We start from the raw sequence: 20,033 nt of genomic DNA on the forward strand, positions 1-20,033 counted from the left end.
AATGTGAATGATGAAATTGTGAAAATGTGTGAATATTGATGGTTTATGTTGATATTTAAAGTTTTAAAAATAGCTAACTTACCATGTGCTTTGTTTTGTGTTTGTTTTCTTTAATCTATGATGATCGTGTTAATTTACACAGGAGCAAATGAAGTTGCAGGTGATAGAACTCCTCAGTGTGCATCTAGAGGAACATATATTTTTATGTTGAATGTTTTGTTTGTAAACTTTTATGTAAATATTAAAATCCTTATGAGGAGGGATATCTTTTTTAGATACAATTATGAGATAGTTGTATATATTCACATGTTAATTAGATATTGCTTGTTTTACTTTTATTTTATTATATATGGGTAACATTAGGGATGTTACAAATTGTTAGAGTGTTTTATTTTTGAAATTGTAGAAATGTGTGGATGTAGAGTTGTGAAATTTTAATTGTGATTTAATTACATGTGAAGTTGTTTGGAAATGTTGATGGAAGAATTTTAATTATGGTGATTGTGCTCTTGGTTGATGGAAGAGTTGTTTGAGTTGGTTTACAAAAATATTTTTAATTAAGTTCCAAACTTAGGAAGTTATGATTGATTGTAGTGTTATTGCATTTTTATGTGTCGAACTTGAATAATAAATGAAAATAATGTATTTTAAACTTTGTTGGATAAAATTAAGTTGAATATTGGTGAAATAATATGAAATAGTTTTGTTAATAGAGTTTGTAATGGTCATATGAAGTTATATTGGTTATTGTTTGAGTGTGGATAGTTAAATTTGATGTATAGATGTTTTATAATAATTTGAAATAATTGAATGTGTCATTTATGAGGTTTTTATCAGTTTTGGATCATTTTTTTTTGTATAATTTGCTAAAAAAAATTAAAATTAACCAGTGGTTTTGAGGTATAGAGGAAATGAGTTTTTTTAGGAGAATTTTACTCAACAAAATCACTCAAATGACAAATCAAAAGTTTATACAAGAAATTGATCAATAAATTAAAAATTTGCTCAATGGATAAAGATTTATTTAAAGATTTTGGTGTTTATTGTCCAAATTTCACTTAGCAAATTTCAATTCCTATTGAGCATATTTGTTAAAAAGAAATAATTCATAAATTTTAAATCATTCTCTTTGTTTAAAGGTATATGTTTGTTATTAATACATTTTTGTATAAAAAATAGTTGTTGGATTCAAATTCATAATAATAAAAAAAAAACACAAGAATAAGATTGAAGAAGGTACTTTTATTCAATAAAAAGTTCTATACATAAAGTTTGTTCACAAGATGTCTTATACACACATAAAGTTTCTAGATATAGAACTTAAGAAATAACCAATATACATTTGTGGAGATGTCATGCCTTATATCATTGACATGAGTTATATTGTTGCTTTATTTTTTTGTATTGTAATATGCTGTATATGTACAAACTTTAACTAAGAACTAAGCTTTTTGTATGTGGGTTGGAGTACCCCAAGTATTCACATTTATATTATTCTTTATCGCTGATTAAAAAAAAAATTAACATACACTACAAGAAAACCATTTAATATCAATTAATTTTAGAAACTACAAATAATTATTCATTATAGTGACTAAGTTAAATATTATTTTATCAACTAAAAAGTTATTGTTACTTTAATAATTTATAGTCTTATAAAAACTTATAAAATAGTTTCTTAATTGGTATGTAATATTAGTTATCAAAGTTTTGAGGTTTACAAAAACTTGTTAATGAAGATTATAGTAGAATGCAATATCTGATTACTTTTCTTCATGTATTCATCTAAATCTCCTTCTCGTCATTTGTTGCTCCTACATCAAGGTAAATCTTTCATCCAATACTACAAACAACTATGAAAACAATGAAAAATAATCAAGCATAAATAATAAAACGAGAAACCAACCAAATCATCAATAAGACACACGACTACGGAAGTTTTTTCTAACTCGAGATAACTCTCAATGATTTTTTAATCAACCGCATGAATTTTTTTATTTCCCACCATATATTTTTCAATTTAATTTTGTTTTGAATTAATCTCAATACTTTTTACACATTTTTGCAGTTTTGTTACATATATATTTTAAGTTCTAGAAAATTTTAAGTTCTCTTAATTCAACTTCCATCTCTCTGTAACCTTCATCTCTCTTTCCTCATTTCCATTTTTTCCTGTTTAGATTCTCAGTTTCTCACGCTTATTTCCAAAACAGTACTACACTTTCATAAACACCGTGTATTTCGTGGATTCAGTACCTCATGTCTCTCAACACCAGTTAATTTTTTTAGTGGCTTTTTGTGGTAATCTCATATCAATGATTTTATTTTAAAACAAAAGCATATAATGTGGCAAATGAGAAGCCTCTATAAATGAGTTAATATAGTGAAAGTTTTTTTTATACTATATTGATTACATTTTTAATGATGTACATAAATTCTTATAAATAATAAATTATTATTTTTAAATATAAAGTATAACTTATATATGTATATATATTAAATAATGTATTTTGATGGGTTTGGACATAATTTTAAATGATATTATCACATATAATAGTAATTTGGAATCATTATTACAAAATTTAGGACTTTTGTAGAGAAAAAAATCTAACTCAATTATTTTATCGAATATCAAATGGAATATTTGTTGGACGTAACTATACCGACACACATAGTCTAAATTCGACAAAGATGTTAAGTTAGCTCATGATTCGATATTAAACAGTCACAATTAAACACCCTAAATAAAGAATTATATTAGAATTTAAAAAAAAAGAGTATATTGTAATAATTATTGTTGAACCTATTACATAACTTGGAATATAACCCTACATTAATAACTAATATGATTAAAATATATTATATAAAATACGAAATCACACCCTTAATAAAATATGGCTCTCTAAGTGTGAATAGTGTTAAAATCTGAAATTTAAAATACAATATACATTTTATCTTTAATATTAAAAATTAAATAGTTTTCGTAAATATTATTCTGAAACAAAAAATATATTTGACTTAACGAAAATGAAGCTAAGTTTTGAAAAGTTGATTGAAGAAATATTAAAATGAAGTTGTGGTTAATTAATGGTGCCGACATGGTTTGTGTTTGAGTCAAAGGCTCAGTTGTACTCAGCCTGCACCCTTTCTGAGACCATTCAAATGTGTACGTTCATCATACCTTTAACTTACGTAAATGCATAGCCTTCACGTGTTCTTTTTAGGTTTTCTGAGATGAAACGTATATTTGTACCCGAAAAAGAAAACAAAAGATGAAGTTATCATATGATCCTACACACACAGAACAATTTGTTGCATATCACAGACACTTGACCGTACCACTCTCAATATTTTTCTCATTCTATTTTAGTATTTATTCAAGATTTTATATGGATATGGATTGATTTATAATATATAAATCTTATTTTATAAATTGATATAAGTTAAAGGGTTAGAGAATAAATTGATATAAGTTAAGGGTTAGAGATCTCATGTCGAGGTATCTTATTATAGTAGTGTATACCTCAATTTATAAACTGATTTTATAAGATTAGTTAGATTTAAACCTAACTTCTTAATATAATATTAAAATTATTTAAAATTTATTTAATAATGTTGAATTTATCAGCTAAAAAAATGAAGTTTATTAATATCTGGTTAAAATATGATTATGCTTTGATTTGTGCTATGTTTATTATTAGGACAACTATTTATTGAATGCTTCGAAATAGATGAAATACTTATCTTAATTACAATTAAAAAAAAAAATTAATAAAAAACTTATCATATCATTCTCTATTGAACTTCTATCGGACCATTAATAAATATGTTATCTCATACACAACTTGTTTATTTTTTAATATAATATATATAAAAATTATCAAATAATTATTATATATATATATATTAAATTATCTATAAATATCTAATTTGATGAAGTCGATGATCTTGACATAAAAAAATATTTAAATATTTATATTAATTTAAAATAAAATAAATTTATAATATATAAATAATTAAAATCTGAACTTAAAATATATAACCACTTGAGTTGAAATTAAAGTATATTTCTTTTAAAACTTTTATTATTATGCAGACAGAAGTAGGTAAATACAGTGCACTGTGGGTAACCTTTTAGTCATTGTCCTGTTTCAGCCAACGACCTATGAACATCTCTTTTATTGCAGGTAACCTTTTTGGTTTACGTCATACATATCTATTGTCCAACTCATTTTATTTCATTCAGATTTTTTTAAGTTAATTATGTTTTTGTTATGAAAATTTCAAATAAAACCTTAGAAAAATATTATTGCACTACTCAGTCACTAAATAATAGGTATTTAATAGACATTGTTTATTAAATATTAATTACTACGCATATTGAAGGTAGATCGTTCAGTAGTGGATAAAAATTACATGGAGTTATATTATAACTTGGCAGAACAATGTGAAGTACAACATATATAGATCACACACATTACTCACATGCTTACAAGTAAGTAGCCACCTTAATTTATAAATAATATCATTTTTAGGAAGTATTATCAAATCTTATATTTACTTAAATTATTATTATATTTATCTAAGTATCAGATAATTTTATGCAAAGTCTCGTCAGTCGATTCAATAACTCAATATTTATTATATTCATCTAAATACTTCGAAAATTTTAAAATTTATCAGAACCATTATTAATAAAAAAAACAATTCTGAGTTGGTTAAATTTATATTTAAATGAAAAAGTAGTGTAACAAATAATAATAAATATGATATGACGTAAAATTATTGGTTATATTTATTATTAAAAAACGGTGTTTTTAAAAGTATGTGTGTAGATAAATATTATTTCTTCATAATTAATATTAGATGTAAATATATGAAATGTATGAATATTAAGGGTAATAATAAAGGTGACAATGCGAGCTTACTCACCCCTGTACTTAGTTTGCAAAATACAGGTCGGGTTGATCCGTCTGCGCAAAAAATGTAAATTTGTTTTATTGGGTCGTCCCGCATAAGAGATAGTCCGTGGATACGCAGACCAACTCGTATAAGAAATATATTTTTTTAAGAAAAAAGAAAATTTCATTATTATAAAAAAATTTACTTTTACTACTGAAAAATTAAAATTTTATACATGTTTCAATTCATTCAATTAAGATGAAAATATGAATTCAAGTAGGAGGGTTGTTAGAAAACTTGATTAAAAATAATTAAATTTTTATTTTGCATCTATTTTCTCTCTATATACGTAAATGTATCATATTATTTTATCAAAGTTTCCCTACAAAATATTTTAATGAAGATGACTAATTTTTTAATGAGTATCTTATTGAAATCTTTTTTTTATCAACCAAATTTACATATAAGATTTTATCTAAAATTAAATCCTCGGTCATTCTTGATACTAATTTCTTTAAATGATTAAAATAAAAAAAATTATTTTTTATTTATGCAAGGTAGCGGGTCACCATCTTGCTTTTTTTTTAAATAAAAGCTTTCATGTTAGGTATCACTATGCCACTTAAGATCTCAGCTAGGCTGACACCTCAAGTAACAACAATCATTTACCATCACATGAAAAAAAAATATTATTAAACAAAAGAAAAAAGAAAAGAAAAAAAAAATACAAAAATACGGGGGGACTAGACCAAAACCCATATGTTAACAAAAACGATACATAGGTAGACTATACCTATTCATAAAGAATTCTAAGAACAGACAAGGTGGAAGCCTATTATACCAAAGAAAAGGTTCTCTATGAAAAAATCCTAAATTAGCCAACTTATCAGCACACGCATTTCCTTCACGAAAAATATGAGTAACTGTAAACCTAATTTTCCCACAGTAATTAAGACAAGCATTCCATCGATTACGAAGCATCCAAGGAACATTTGTCCTAGCAGTAAACGCAGCACAAACCAAAGCAGAATCACATTCCAGCCAGACATTAGTAAGCCCCATCTTTTGAGCTTCCTCCATAGCATGTATAACCCCATAAAACTCAGCAACCAGAGCAGTCTGAACTTCAAGAAACGCAGAAAAAGCTCCAATAAATTCCCCCATACTCCCACGAAAAATACCTCCGCAAGTAGCAAGACCAGGATATCCCCTAGCAGCCCCATCAGTGTTAATTTTTACCCAGCCTGGTGAAGGAAACTCCCATCTAACAGGAAGAGGACGTAGAACTTTACCAGTACGAGTGTTAATACCAAAAAACTTTAGCACATTGAAATCAAACATATCATTCTTCATTGAAGCTTTAGACGAATTACCCACTAGACAAGTTAAGTCTTTAATAACCAAAATAACCCTAGAAACCTCAATCTTATCCTGAAAACGAGCATAATTCCTCATACGCCATATCATCCAAATAGAAAAAGTTATCACAGCTAGCTTAATTAATTTAACCAACGGACTACCATCACTCTTAATAAAAGAAAGAAGATCATCCTTATTAGAGAAATGATAAGTAGGAAAAATGTGTTGAACCCAACTCCAAATACGCAAAGCATTAGCTCATTCAAAAAATAAATGTTGAATAGATTCCTCGTGCTTTTCACAAAGCGTACACATAGAACAAATATGCAAACCTTTATTTTGAATATGCTGATCTGTAGGAAGCCGCCCATGAAAAACTTTCCAAAGGACAAGAGTTTTGGAAGGCGGAATATATGAAGACCAAATAAATTTACCCCAACCACAAGAAACCCCTGGATCCAAGAAAAAATTCCTAGCTGATTTAAGAGTGAAACGACCAGACTCATCTAGAATCCAATTAGGAATATCCTGTACCGCCCTAACCATGATATGACTAAAAAGATGAGGCATCTGCTGTAAAGACAATGGAATACTCCAATCACTACCTGTCAAAACTGAGAGACTGTATCCGGAATACTAGCACCATCAGATAATCCTGCAATATTTGCTAAAGAAGAAGTAGCACACCATTTATCATTCCAAAAATTAATAAGAGAACCTGTACCAACAGTCCAAGAAGTATAATCAAGTATAGTAGAATAAAATTGCTTAATTCCAGGCCAAAGAGATGACGATCTATAAACCATTCGAAACTCATATTTTGATTTAAGGACCCTAGCTTTCAAGAGCAGAGACCAAGGCTTGTTGCTTTTAACCCATGCAAAATGCGAATTATGCAGAATGAATCTAAGCATGTCACCGAGTTAGATTTGTGAACCCACTCCACTTCCACTCCACCTTTTTTAGAAGCAGATTACATATTGCGAACTGACTCATATGTTTTGTCTCGCATTCTCATTCCTAATCATTATTTTAATTATATACCTTTATCATTTATTTGTCTATTTTTATTTGTTTTTTCTTAAATATGAAAAAAAAGTTAGAGTGACACTCACACAACCGTGGGTTGTAAATGAATATAAATTAATATATATAAATGTGTGTTTCTCTTTATTTTATCATAGATACTTTTATAATTTTATACCCATATTTCCTTTTTGTAAAACTAAATAGATTTTCCCTTTTTGTTAAACATCTATTTTTTATCCCTTCTTTTGGTTTCACCTCTTTTCTACTTTTATCTTGTTTTATAAACTAAATATACCCTAACTTTTCCACAAAAGTATATATTTTTTTGTTACACCAAACTCAGAATCTCAGACATTGTTTAACTGTAACCAGACAACAACAAAAGTACCTATTAGCCGTTGGTGAATTCCATTGCATGTCACATACATATGTTCCTTTTACCCTTTTTACGTGTATTGAAATAAAACGGTAATTTTATCCCTTAGCTTAACGTTCAAAAAAAAAAGTTCAGGAATTATTCTAGTTGCTATAAAAGTTTATATTTTTCTTTTTAATTTTTTTTATTTGAACAATTTGCAACTAACTTAATCTTAACAACACTAATTTACCTTTTTTATAAGAAAAAAATCATTAATAAGGATAAGAACTTTAGTTAAGAAATTAATAATTCCACCGCTGGAGAGGGAACAGCGTATTCATCGGAAAATGCAATTTAAATTATTTAACGGGAACAAATGGAAGCACATTAACGTCAAGAATTTTTCAAGGTTATAAAATGATTATTTAGTGAATAATTTAATATTTTATTTTTACTGCTACACTTGTTTTTTAAGAAAATCCTCCTCTGTAATGTAAGAGACTATGACACTTGTACAGCATGCTTAAAATTCAAATATTTGATTTTAAAAATTAAATTTATTTTTTAATTGTGAAACTACTATTTTTTTTTTTACATAATAAATAAATTTTTAATATAAATTAAAATATTAAAAATATCTCATTATGGATGTATAATATTATAAAACATTTCAAATTGAAAATTATTTATCATATAAAAACAACTCATAAAAACTTATTTTAATCATTTTTTACTATAAATATATAATACAAATATATAAAAGGTATAAAATTCGGACAAAAAAACTAATTTTAAGTTATAATAAAAAAGAACATATTTATTTATTGATTTTATATATTATACTTTATTTATTATCTTATTTTATTACAATTGTAATGATTGTATTTAATGATGTTTTATGTTCTGCTAAACTAATATAAAGAGATATATTTGTTTGGAAGAATCTAAATATTTGATGTATTTAGTGATATTTGTTTGTAATATTTGACTGTAAACCTTTTAAGGAGAAAAAAATTACTTATTATATATTTATTTGTTTTTTTATTTTTATTTTAGAGACTAATTAAAGAGATAAAGGTTAAATCTCAATAGATTGTGATAACAAGATCCTTCTACCACTTACAATAATTATATATTTATTTATTTATTATAAATATTTATATTTGAGTATATGTGAAATTGATAAGAATAGCACATAATTTTAGGAATGTTACACTAATAAATGTTAAACACAATTCTATTTGGTTTACTCAAAATATTTTAAAAATACATATACTTAGTGGTGTCTATTATCAAAACATAGAAAATTATTGTAACATATTTAATTCAAAGTATGGTTATTATATTTTGTCTGTAGTTTTTAGTATCAAGAAAAATTGATTTGTTTAATAAGATAGTTATTGCTAAATGTAGGTGTTTTAATAAATTATTTAACAACATAGAAGTTTGAACATAGTTTGACTTGCATGAGAAATGCTGTGTAACATGTGTAAAATATTATGCTGGTTAGAAGACTGTGCGTGGGGACTCGTGCACTCAAAACTGATTCCTCAGCTATACGCACCGTTTTCGGTGACCGACATTCGCACATTAGGGTACCAATTAGGTTAAGATCTTTTCTCCAGTAACATAACATCTCATAACTCCATTTTTGTTTCTTCCACTCTTAAATTTCACATTTTTCATCACTTTCCCAAAAAGTTTGAACATAAAAAACAAATAATAATACTAATTAATGGAAAATGCGTCTTAAAAGAGAAACTTGTTTGGTTTCTTTCTCCATTTCTTTATTCTTTATGGCTAATTTCCTTTCTTCAATCTTTCTCCCCAATCTTTAAGGCAATAAAATGTGTTTTTCCCTGTCATTTCTCAAACTAAAGTAGTGTTGTTCATTCATATTAGGGTTTAACTGTAGTGGATATTTGGAACTAATTTACCGACACTTTTTCTTTTGTAAAAAGTAAAAGCCTATCACAGTTTCACATGTTGCTATGTGGGACTTCTACGTTTAGGATTATTAGTTTGAGGAATTTTTTTTATTTTATTTTTTTATATATACACATTGCAGTTTTATATTCTTTCAAGAAGTTGTGTGCAAAACATTAAAAAAACACAAACCCTATGTTTTTTTAATTTAAATATAATATTTTATTAAATCACACGTTTTCTCAATTTGAATTCTTTAAAATATGTGATTGATAATTTTTTAGATATATACTTTTTAATAGAATGTATAGAATTGTATGCATATTTGAATTCTTTAAAATATGTGATAATGATTTTTTGATATATATTTTAAATAAAATGATATAGAATTGTATAGTGTTAGACATTTATTCGTTTCTTTTACATAAAAAATGTTTTTTTTACTGTATATAAAGAAAGTTAAGAGAGTATAAAATATTTAAAATACTAAAAATGAAAAACTTTTCTCGCAATAGAAGATATTTGTGTAGAAAGGTAATCAATATATATATATATATATATATATTATATTTTACATATAATCAATTTTCTTTTAATATAGTTAATAATTTTTTAACATAATAAATTATTATTATAATTTTATTAATAATTATATTTTAAATATAAAAAACAATTAATTAATATAATAAATAAAGTAATATCAGTTCATTTAAATTTTAATATTATTATTATTTATTTATTTGATATTTTCATTTTAAAGTATATATATATATATATTTTAATTTATATTCATATTTTAGTATATATATTTATTTTGAAATATAATATTTATTTATTAAAAAATTATAATATTTCTTTTATTTTAATTTAATATTTAAAGTTTGATTCATATTTTTGAAAAATAATTTTGAGGATAAAATAATTTTTTTTAAATATATTAATATAAAAAATAAAAATTACTATTTTACATCCATCAAATCATCTACAGTTTTTCTACTTTATTATACTTATTTTTCCCTTAATTAAAAAAAAACTTTTCATTTTTTTCCCTTTTTTCCCCTTTCCATCGTACTCTTAATCAAAACAATACAATGTTAACTATTTAATTTACTTTTCTTTCTTAGTTGATAAGAATATAGGAAGGTTCAGCCTCGAAGAAGGAAAAATTAAATTTATAAATTAATTTTTAGAAGAAACTTAGGAGTACAATTATTTGTCTTAGTCATGATGATAACAAGAAGAATAACCAAATATAAATAAAATTTCTATAACTTTGTAAAAAGACAAAATGCAACACTTATTACTCTTGAAAGAGATACTCATCTATCTTGAAAATGCTTATAAGAGAAACAAGTTAATGATCTCTAAATATTATACATATTATGAAATAATTTATATAACAAAACATTTATTTTTCATTCTTATCATATGCTAGATTTCGTTGTTATCATATGCTAGATTTCGTTGCTTTAATATTAAAGTATTGTAAATAAAATGTTGCTAGTGTAACAAAAAAAAATTATGACGATTTTTATTATGATACAGATTCAAACAATTTAGAAATTAAAATCTATCATAATAAGTTGAATTTATTATGATTGTTGTATATAAATTATTATAAAATATATAAAATGTACAAAATATATGCACAATATATTTAAACGAATGAATGATATTTCTAGATAAGTCATAAAAATATGATTTAATATAATGGTTCTTATTATAATTGTCAAAATAATTGATTTTCTATGATTTTTACCACCAATTTTAATCTAAATACTAATAAATAAAAAAGAGTTACAAAGTAGTAGAAAAAAATTTGGAATTCTTTATTTAAAAATTAATTAACTTATTAACAATTAATATTTGTGTAAAATATAATTAATATTTATCAATTTTTTTTAGGAAACTTCTGTATTATAATATATAAAGTACATCAAATTAAATTTCACTCACCTATTGATGCAAGTGAAGAAATATTTTAAAAGTGATACACGAATGATATCATCGAGTGTGCCAAGTAGAAAATGTTTTCAAATTAAAAAATAAAATAAGAGGATGAAAGAAATTAATAAGTTATAAACTATCAGAAGTAACTTATTATGAAGATAAAAAAAAAAAACTATAAGAATATACTGTTGTATTGAAAAAAAATATTTTATTCAAACTAGTTATAAATTATTAGAGTGATTCAAAACATAGTTATTTTATGGTTTTTTTTTTTACTTTTTACTATGCCTTATGTTTTACTCTGGTTTGATTTTTATTAGACTATAACATTTAACACATTAGTAGAAGTACATTTTATTTTTAAACTTGGAAACTAAATTATACTTCGTCAATATATTAATCTTTTTTGCATTTAAAATATCATATAACTAAACTTGTTGGAAGATTAAGAACAATGAAAAAAAAATACTTACGCTTTTATTTATCATATATGAGAATCCCTTTACTTTGAATTCGTAAAAAACCATAATTTTATTCTTTTATTTATGAAAAATATCAAATGTGCTCATTATCATTAGTAATGTGAAAAATGAAGAATACGCATCACATTACACATTTTTTAATAAATCAGAATAAAAAAGAAGCTATTTTTTTAGAAACAAAAATGAGGGATTTCTTATTTATATGTAAAAAAAACATAACCCATTTGATTTTTATTTACAAAATCAATAGAACTTTAAAATACTTATAAAAAACCAAAGTAAATATCCGTTTTTTTTTCATCACTTAAAAAATAAACAGCATTAATGTAATATTTAAAACTTAATATAAAGTATTATCTATTAATTTAACGTTACGTTATATTATTAAATTTATGTAGAAAATTAATATTAAAACATAATATAAAGCATTATCGCTTGATATTATAAAAAAAAGTAAAAAAAATTATGCAATAAATTTGACAAAAGTAATTAAAAAGTTAAAGGAAGTTGACATAAATTTATTTGTAATAAAAACAAAACTAAAATTTTAATAATTAAGTATTTTTATTAATATGTATTGTACATACTGTTCAGGAGTAGTATTTTTGCAAGCATTAGAGTACAAAATAAAATATAAGATTTAATACTATAGAGTTAAAATATAAAAAAGGGGAAGATGAACACAGAAGCCAACAAGAGAGTGGAAATAGCAAAACATATGGAAAAGGCAGAATATTAGCTGGATCCACCACCACCTAAATTTTACTATGCTCTTTTCAATTATAGATCCTCTACGACAAATCTTCTCTCCCATCTTTCTCCAATTTACTGTATACCATCCGATTAATCTAACGTTGAATAATGATGACAAGACGTGTATCTTCTCCCACTGCACCATTTCCACCTATCACAAATTCGAATTAAAAACCATCAAGTTAAGCTTGTTAAGAATTTAAAGCCAAACTTTTCTTGCATTTTGTAGAGTATGAATGTTGTACATAAGAAGATGCTTAAATGGAAAAAAAATTGCACTGTTATAAATTTGATAGAATTTTAATCAAGACCGTTAAATGAATCCAACGGTGAATAAATGAGGGGGGAGGAAGGGGTGTGGTAGAGGATCCTAACCCCTGGTTTTTTTCTCCCCTTTTGTCATCCTGATTCAACCTTTTCTTTCCAAGACACTCACTCTCTCACTCTAACAAATCTTCTTCCCACCTCTCTCTCTCTCCTTCTCTCTCTCACATTTGGCAAGAGAGAGAAACAGTGACAGAAACACAGCACATGAGAGAGATGAAGCAGCAGAGCACAATGTGCAGCAGCAGCAGCAGTGGCAGCTTCATCCTCACCCTCTTCCTCCTCATTGGACCATTCCTCTCCCATTCCTCTTGCACACCCATCAACAGAAGAATCCTCCACCAACCCTTTCTCCCTGAAGGGTCTTCCCCACCTCCCTCACTTCCCCCAAACCCCCCTCCACACCCTTCTCCTTCACCTTCACCTTCACCTCCAAACCCAAAGTACCCATTTTCCACCACACCCACCAACAATGCTTCAACACCCTTCTTCCCCACATACCCTTCTCCCCCACCTCCTCCTTCTCCTTCAGCTTTTGCTTCTTTCCCTGCTAACATATCCTCCCTCATCCTTCCACAATCCCCCAAGTCCAAATCTTCCTCAAAAAAACTCGTCGCCGTTGCCATCGCCGCCGTCGCCTGCGCTCTGGCCGTTCTGGTTCTCTCCGCCTTTGTCTACTTCCGCCGCCGTCGTCAAAGCTACTCTTCTGACGAGAAAACCCTCAGATCCGACAGCAGCATCCGCCTCTTCCCCCGTGAAGCTTCTGCTGCCCCTGGCGGCGGCCGCAAACCAAGAAACACGTCTTCTACCAGCTCCGAGTTTCTCTACCTTGGCACCATTGTTAACTCCCGTGGCGGCAGCGTCGATGAGCTCTCTGACCCGCATGCTGCCGCTTTGAACCCTCGTAAAATGGACTCGCCGGAGCTTCAACCGCTACCGCCTTTGGCGAGACAGGCTTCCAGGCTTAGAGAGGAAACGGCGGCGATGGTGGAGGATGATGAAGAGTTCTACTCGCCGAGAGGGTCGTTGAACGGAAGAGAAGGCTCCACCGGAACCGGATCGGGTTCCCGACGAGTTTTCTCCGCCATTGCCGGTGAAAATTTAGTTGGTCGTAGCAGCAGTGAGTCAACCAGTTCTTCTTACTCTTCTTCCTCTTCACCTTCCCCGGATCACTCTCATTCCATTAGTCTCTCTCCTCCAGTGAGCATAAGCCCCAGAAGATCACAACCCAAGTCGCCTGAAAATACCATAGCACACCATTCTCCACCACCACCTCCAGCAGCAATTAGAAGATCTCCGTCCTTGTCCTCACTGTCATCGCCGTCACCGGCTTTCGGGCAGCATATGCCGTCGTCGTCAATGTCGTCCACGCCGGAGCGGAGGGACTGTCAGTCGCCGTCGCTGTCTCCGCTTACTCTGTCGCCGAGGAAAAACCCTAACCCAGATGGTGAATCTCCCCCAGGACTTGTTCTACTCGAAAAAACGCAATCTTTTGGTTCGTCTAAGTCCAAAAGCGACACTGGGTCGCCGAGATTGTCCAATGCTTCTTCCATTGGAAAGTCCTCGGCGTTTTCTCTGCCGTCGCCGGATAAAGGGATGAACTTGCATCATGGGTTGGATCAGTCTCCGACCATTTCCGATGTTTCGGATCGGTTTAGACATTCTCCTCTGTCATCATTACCTTTGTCACCGACATTACTTTCATCGCCGGAGAGGGAGTTGAGCCCTCAGCCCCAGCCTCAACCTCAACCTCAACTACCACCTACACGAAAACACTGGGAGATTCCTGACTTGTTGACACCAATCGGCGAAACACCGATTTTCTCAGCTCCTCAGAGGAAACAATGGGAAATTCCGGTTTTTTCTGTACCAATTGCTCCGTCTAGCAGCAGTGTTTTGGCCCCTCCACCGCCGCCGCCACCACCACCACCACCACCTCCGCCAGTTCCGCGGCAACGTAAGCAGTGGGACATGCCAGTGCCTTCTCCCGTGACGCCGGTGGGTCAGCAGGTTTCGAGGCCGCCGGCGCTTACGCCGCCTTCTAGGCCTTTTGTGTTGCAAACTCCAAATACAATGGTTTCTCCGGTGGAGTTGCCACCTGGTAGTTCTCTAAATTTTGAGGAGAGCTCTGAGGAGACATCTAAACCTAAGTTGAAGCCTTTGCATTGGGACAAAGTGAGGGCCAGCTCTGATCGTGAGATGGTGTGGGATCAGTTGAGGTCCAGCTCTTTTAAGTAAGATATTCATCTGTCACTAAGAATGTTACTGTTATGTTATTACCTTTTGCCTCTTTGATTTCTGTTATGCTTAGGGAATTGCTCTTTTAGCAGTTGACGATTCGTGTGTGTGCATATGTCATCGATGTTCATGGATTGAAGTGCTTTTGAATTGTTTTGACTGTGTAGGTTGAACGAGGAGATGATTGAAACTTTGTTTGTAGTGAACACGCCAAACCCAAAACCGAAGGACACAGCTCCTCGCCCAGTTCTTTCCTCGCATAATCAAGAGGATAGGGTGCTGGATCCTAAAAAGTCCCAGAACATTGCTATCTTGTTAAGAGCACTTAATGTGACTGTAGAAGAAGTGTGTGAATCACTTTTAGAAGGTATTTTTCCTTTGGTTACAGGGTTTATGTCATAACGTTTAATTTCTCTAGTTTATTGTAATTATTGCTTGTACCTTGCATAGTAAAACTTCTGTTTGAAGCGTTGTCCATTGTGGTAATATTGGCAATTGTGTAAATTCTTGCTGATCTTGGCCTCTTGATGATAATCATTTGGAATAAATTCTTTACCCACTCTGGACATACAAATTTTAGTTGCATGTGCAGTTGATGCTTGGGTATTTTATACAGTCGCTGAATAAAGTAGGAAATTTTAAAAGGAAAAAGAACAGAGATATGTCGACATTAATTTCGGCAACAACTTTTTCTTTGGTATAGTAGTAGAAGTTTTGTGTGGGTCTTCATTGAAGGGGAAGATGTGTTTGTTGCCTAGATATAAGAATAAATAATATTGTCCAAATGAATAGTTGTGGTTATTATATGTTCCTTGAATGAAGCTAGTGTACTGTGCTGGTTTGTTCTGCTATGATATTGCTTAAGTTCTTTAGAATCTATTTTGGTTAAGCTATTTATGGTCCTCCAGAATCTAGTTACTTAAACAATATACTTATGCACTAAAAATCTATGTTTTTGGTAAGTTCATTATTTGGTATGTGGTTATCAATGTTTACCAAATGAAGGGGGTTCTATTTTTTATGTTCTCTCTCCATGTTCTTTATTTGGTGAAAACAATTAATGATTAGTTGACCAGGCCTTTGTTCATAAGAATGTGATTTCAATGACTAAATCTGTCCACAACTTTCCAATTTTTGAACGACTAAATCATTTTACCTTGACAGGCATTACTGATACACTTGGAACTGAACTACTTGAAAGCTTGTTAAAAATGGCACCAAGCAAGGAGGAAGAACGCAAATTGAAGGAACATAAAGACGATTCTCCAACCAAGCTTGGTCCTGCTGAGAAATTCTTGAAGGCAGTGCTTGATGTACCTTTTGCATTTAAAAGGGTGGAAGCAATGCTTTACATAGTCAATTTTGAGTCCGAAGTGGAGTATCTTAGGAAATCCTTTCAAACTTTGGAGGTATCATCAGTCTCTCCCTCTGATTTATTCATTTCCTCCTGCATTCTTTATCTGTCTATCTCTTCCTTATTATTGTGGTGGAGGTCTAGCAGATCATGGTGTCAGGACATGTTCTCAAGAGGTTTCTCTTTGTATGTCTCATGAGTTCTAATGTCTTCGCATTTTCAGGCTGCCTGTGAAGAGCTGCGAAACAGTAGAATGTTCTTGAAGCTTCTAGAGGCCGTGCTCAAAACTGGCAACCGGATGAATGTGGGGACGAACCGTGGCGATGCACATGCATTCAAACTTGATACACTTCTCAAGCTTGTTGATGTCAAAGGCGCAGATGGCAAAACCACTCTACTTCACTTTGTTGTACAAGAAATCATCAGAACTGAAGGTGCTCGTCTCTCAGGCACCAACCAAACACCAAGTTCGAATTTGAACGACGAAGCCAAGTGTAGACGGCTCGGCCTGCAAGTAGTGTCCGATCTGATTTCCGACCTGGCGAATGTGAAGAAGGCCGCCGCAATGGACTCTGAAGTCCTAAGCAGCGAGGTATCCAAACTCTCCAAAGGAATGGCACACATTGCAGAGGTTGTGAAGTTGAATGAAGCAGCAGGATCAGATGAAAGCAGCAGGCAGAAGTTCAGAGAGTCAATGAACAAGTTCACGAGAATGGCTGAGGAGGAGATTTTAAAAGTGCAAGCACAAGAAAGTGTTGCTTTATCCCTTGTGAAGGAGATCACAGAGTATTTCCATGGGAACTTGTCAAAGGAAGAAGCTCATCCATTTAGAATCTTCATGGTGGTGAGAGACTTCTTAACAGTTCTTGATAGGGTGTGCAAAGAAGTTGGCATGATAAACGAGAGAACCATGGTTAGTTCTGCACACAGATTCCCTGTCCCAGTGAACCCTATGCTTCCACAACCCCTTCCTGGTCTTGTTGGAAAGAGACAATACAATTCCTCAGATGATGATGATACTGCATCTCCTTAGCTGTTTATCACTCATCACAGTGTCCATCTTTGGCTGCATCCTTCTCTTAGGAACAACCTGGAACCAGGTGATTTTGATGGGTCTGGGGGTGCATGTATGGTCTGGCCCATTTTTTTTTCTTTGTTAAATTGTAAAAATCCTTGTAAAAGATTTGAGTTATATATATTATAGATAATATAGAGTAGAAGATTTTCTTTGGGGAAAATAAGCTTTTGCCTTGTATGAATAGGATATGTATTTAAGTTTGTTATGTACAAAGCTATTCAATTGGAGATGGCACTGGTTGCAAATCCTCTTACTCAAAACTATGATTCATGAGCTATATGGTAGAATTTAGACTTTGGAGGAGTATTAGGAATACATTTCACTGGCTAAAAATCACTAAAAAACTATAAATTAAAATAGACTCGTTAAATAATAATTAAGTTTTATTAAAAAAAAGTGTTTTATTTAATTAATTTTAGTCAAGAATAGAGATTGTTTAAAATACATGTTAATGCTTGTGTTTAGAGTATTCGTGGAGAGTGTGGGAGTTAGTAGGATCTTAGCTTGAGCTTAGTATGAGTAGAATACTATTACAGTGAAAGTTCATTGAAGAATGAGATTTACATAATTTTGTAATAAATAATCAATTTTAACTAACAATAAAAGAGTGAACTAAAAAATCATAAGCATTTTTGATATTCTTGAACCACTTTAAAAACCATCAATGCTAGACATCTTGTCCAAGACTAATTTCAGAGGTTGCGTGAATAAAGCTGATTATAAATTGTCACATTTGCAGAGGACAATAAGTCACATTAACTTATGTTTATTGCATACAATTATAGTTACGACAATTGAATAAGTTCAGAATATCAATCATTTTTAGGTGATGCATATCTAGTTAGCATTGCATATTTTGAAAACATTATTTAACTTTTTTTTAACTTTTTTTTTTGGAAGTAAACTTGCAACAAAGCAAGGTTGTCACTCGAATCTAATTTAGTTATTACTTGCTTATTTAACTTTATTGATTGAACTTTCAAGATCACCGAAGTCATGTTGAAATTTTCAATTGGATAAAATCTTCTGAAAGTCTTCCATTTGTGTAAGATTCAATACCATATCTGTATAACGAATTCAAAGGTAGAAATCTTCGGAAAAATTTACTGATTTTTAGTAGATTTTCGTATATATAACATACGGTTGTGAAGGTTAAGAGTAAATATTTTATTATTTAAACTAGTGACTGGATTCAAAATTTGAGAAAGAAAAGATAAGAGTAATAGAATTTAAAGAAAAAAAGTTACATGAAATGTTTGATGGATTACATAAAATTCTTGGAAGTGTGTTTCATTTTATAGAATGAAAACTATACCATTCGACACTGAGACTAGTGTCTCCCTAGATCAGAACAGTTGATTGGAGATTTCTTAGGTGACATAGCCAACCCAACAGAGTAAAAACAGAAACCAAGTTTTGTAATGAGAGGAAGCACGTTACCAAAGTGGAAAGGGATTTGTATTTTTTGCAGCATTTTCCAGCAGCTTTAAGACATGTTCCATGCAGAAATGGCTGCACGTGATGCCCTAGGATGGGGAAAAAATAGTTTATTAGTTGACAGATTAGGGAAGTAAACAGAAAAATAGAACAGCATCTCTAATTCTCTTTCTCTCTCTCTCTGTGATATGAGCATGCATATGTCTACAGAAAACATGTGAATAACAGCAAAGCAAAGAGTTACATAAAATTGAAGCCAAAACATTGGTCTTGATCCGTTGTCTATCACCTAACCTGGTTCCAATACAAAACAGGACCATGTACAACTTATCTAAGCACCACTTGTGCTTCTTATTTCTCACAAACATTAACAAAATAATTCAAGTCAAACAAGTCCCATACAATAAAATGTTCTACCAAATATGTCACTACAAGAAATAATAATATTAGCCTCCCCAATAAACCCATACAAAAGTAAAAGGGAAACACTAAATGATACTTAAAGTGAGTTTAGTGTCCCATTAAGTTGACACTAATACAAAGGTTGCTAATGAATTAGTGAAGACTATGGGAGGTACAATTATTTTTTTATGATTTTAGTGTCCGTTTAAAACCTCTTTGTCCACACTATAATTAATATTTAATTTTGTGTCTAAATTATGTAGGATTTGGAGACACTAATAATGTCTCTTACTTGACCCTCACTTTTTTTGACAGCTAATTACAATTTTTCTTGTAGTGTTTAATATTTAGCTACTTACGAAGAAGATGAATACAAGTTAATAAAAAATCATAATACTATAAACTTTTTTAGGCAATATAAAAGCATATTTGATGTAGGAA

At 30.3% G+C, this 20,033-nt stretch overlaps 1 protein-coding gene across 1 annotated transcript; it reads left to right on the top strand.

Moving 5' to 3' along the window:
- Nucleotides 1–12,965: 12,965 nt before the first annotated feature.
- LOC137818248 (formin-like protein 1) lies at nt 12,966–17,980 on the top strand. The gene is made up of 4 exons (XM_068621547.2): nt 12,966–15,317; nt 15,489–15,688; nt 16,486–16,730; nt 16,899–17,980. Exons 1-4 carry the CDS (start codon nt 13,291–13,293, stop codon nt 17,706–17,708), a joined length of 3,282 nt encoding a protein of 1,093 aa, XP_068477648.1. The 5' UTR covers nt 12,966–13,290; the 3' UTR covers nt 17,709–17,980.
- Nucleotides 17,981–20,033: the final 2,053 nt, after the last annotated feature.

Source organism: Phaseolus vulgaris, chromosome 10 (genome assembly GCF_051622355.1).
Source record: "Phaseolus vulgaris cultivar YP4 chromosome 10, ASM5162235v1, whole genome shotgun sequence".
NCBI lineage: Eukaryota > Viridiplantae > Streptophyta > Magnoliopsida > Fabales > Fabaceae > Phaseolus > Phaseolus vulgaris.

Coding starts and splice junctions, on each gene's coding strand:
- LOC137818248 (XM_068621547.2), top strand. CDS start 13,291: ATGAGAGAGATGAAGCAGCAGAGCACAATGTGCAGCAGCAGCAGCAGT. Junction 15,689..16,485: donor GTGTGAATCACTTTTAGAAG/GTATTTTTCCTT, acceptor TTACCTTGACAG/GCATTACTGATACACTTGGA. Junction 16,731..16,898: donor AATCCTTTCAAACTTTGGAG/GTATCATCAGTC, acceptor TCGCATTTTCAG/GCTGCCTGTGAAGAGCTGCG.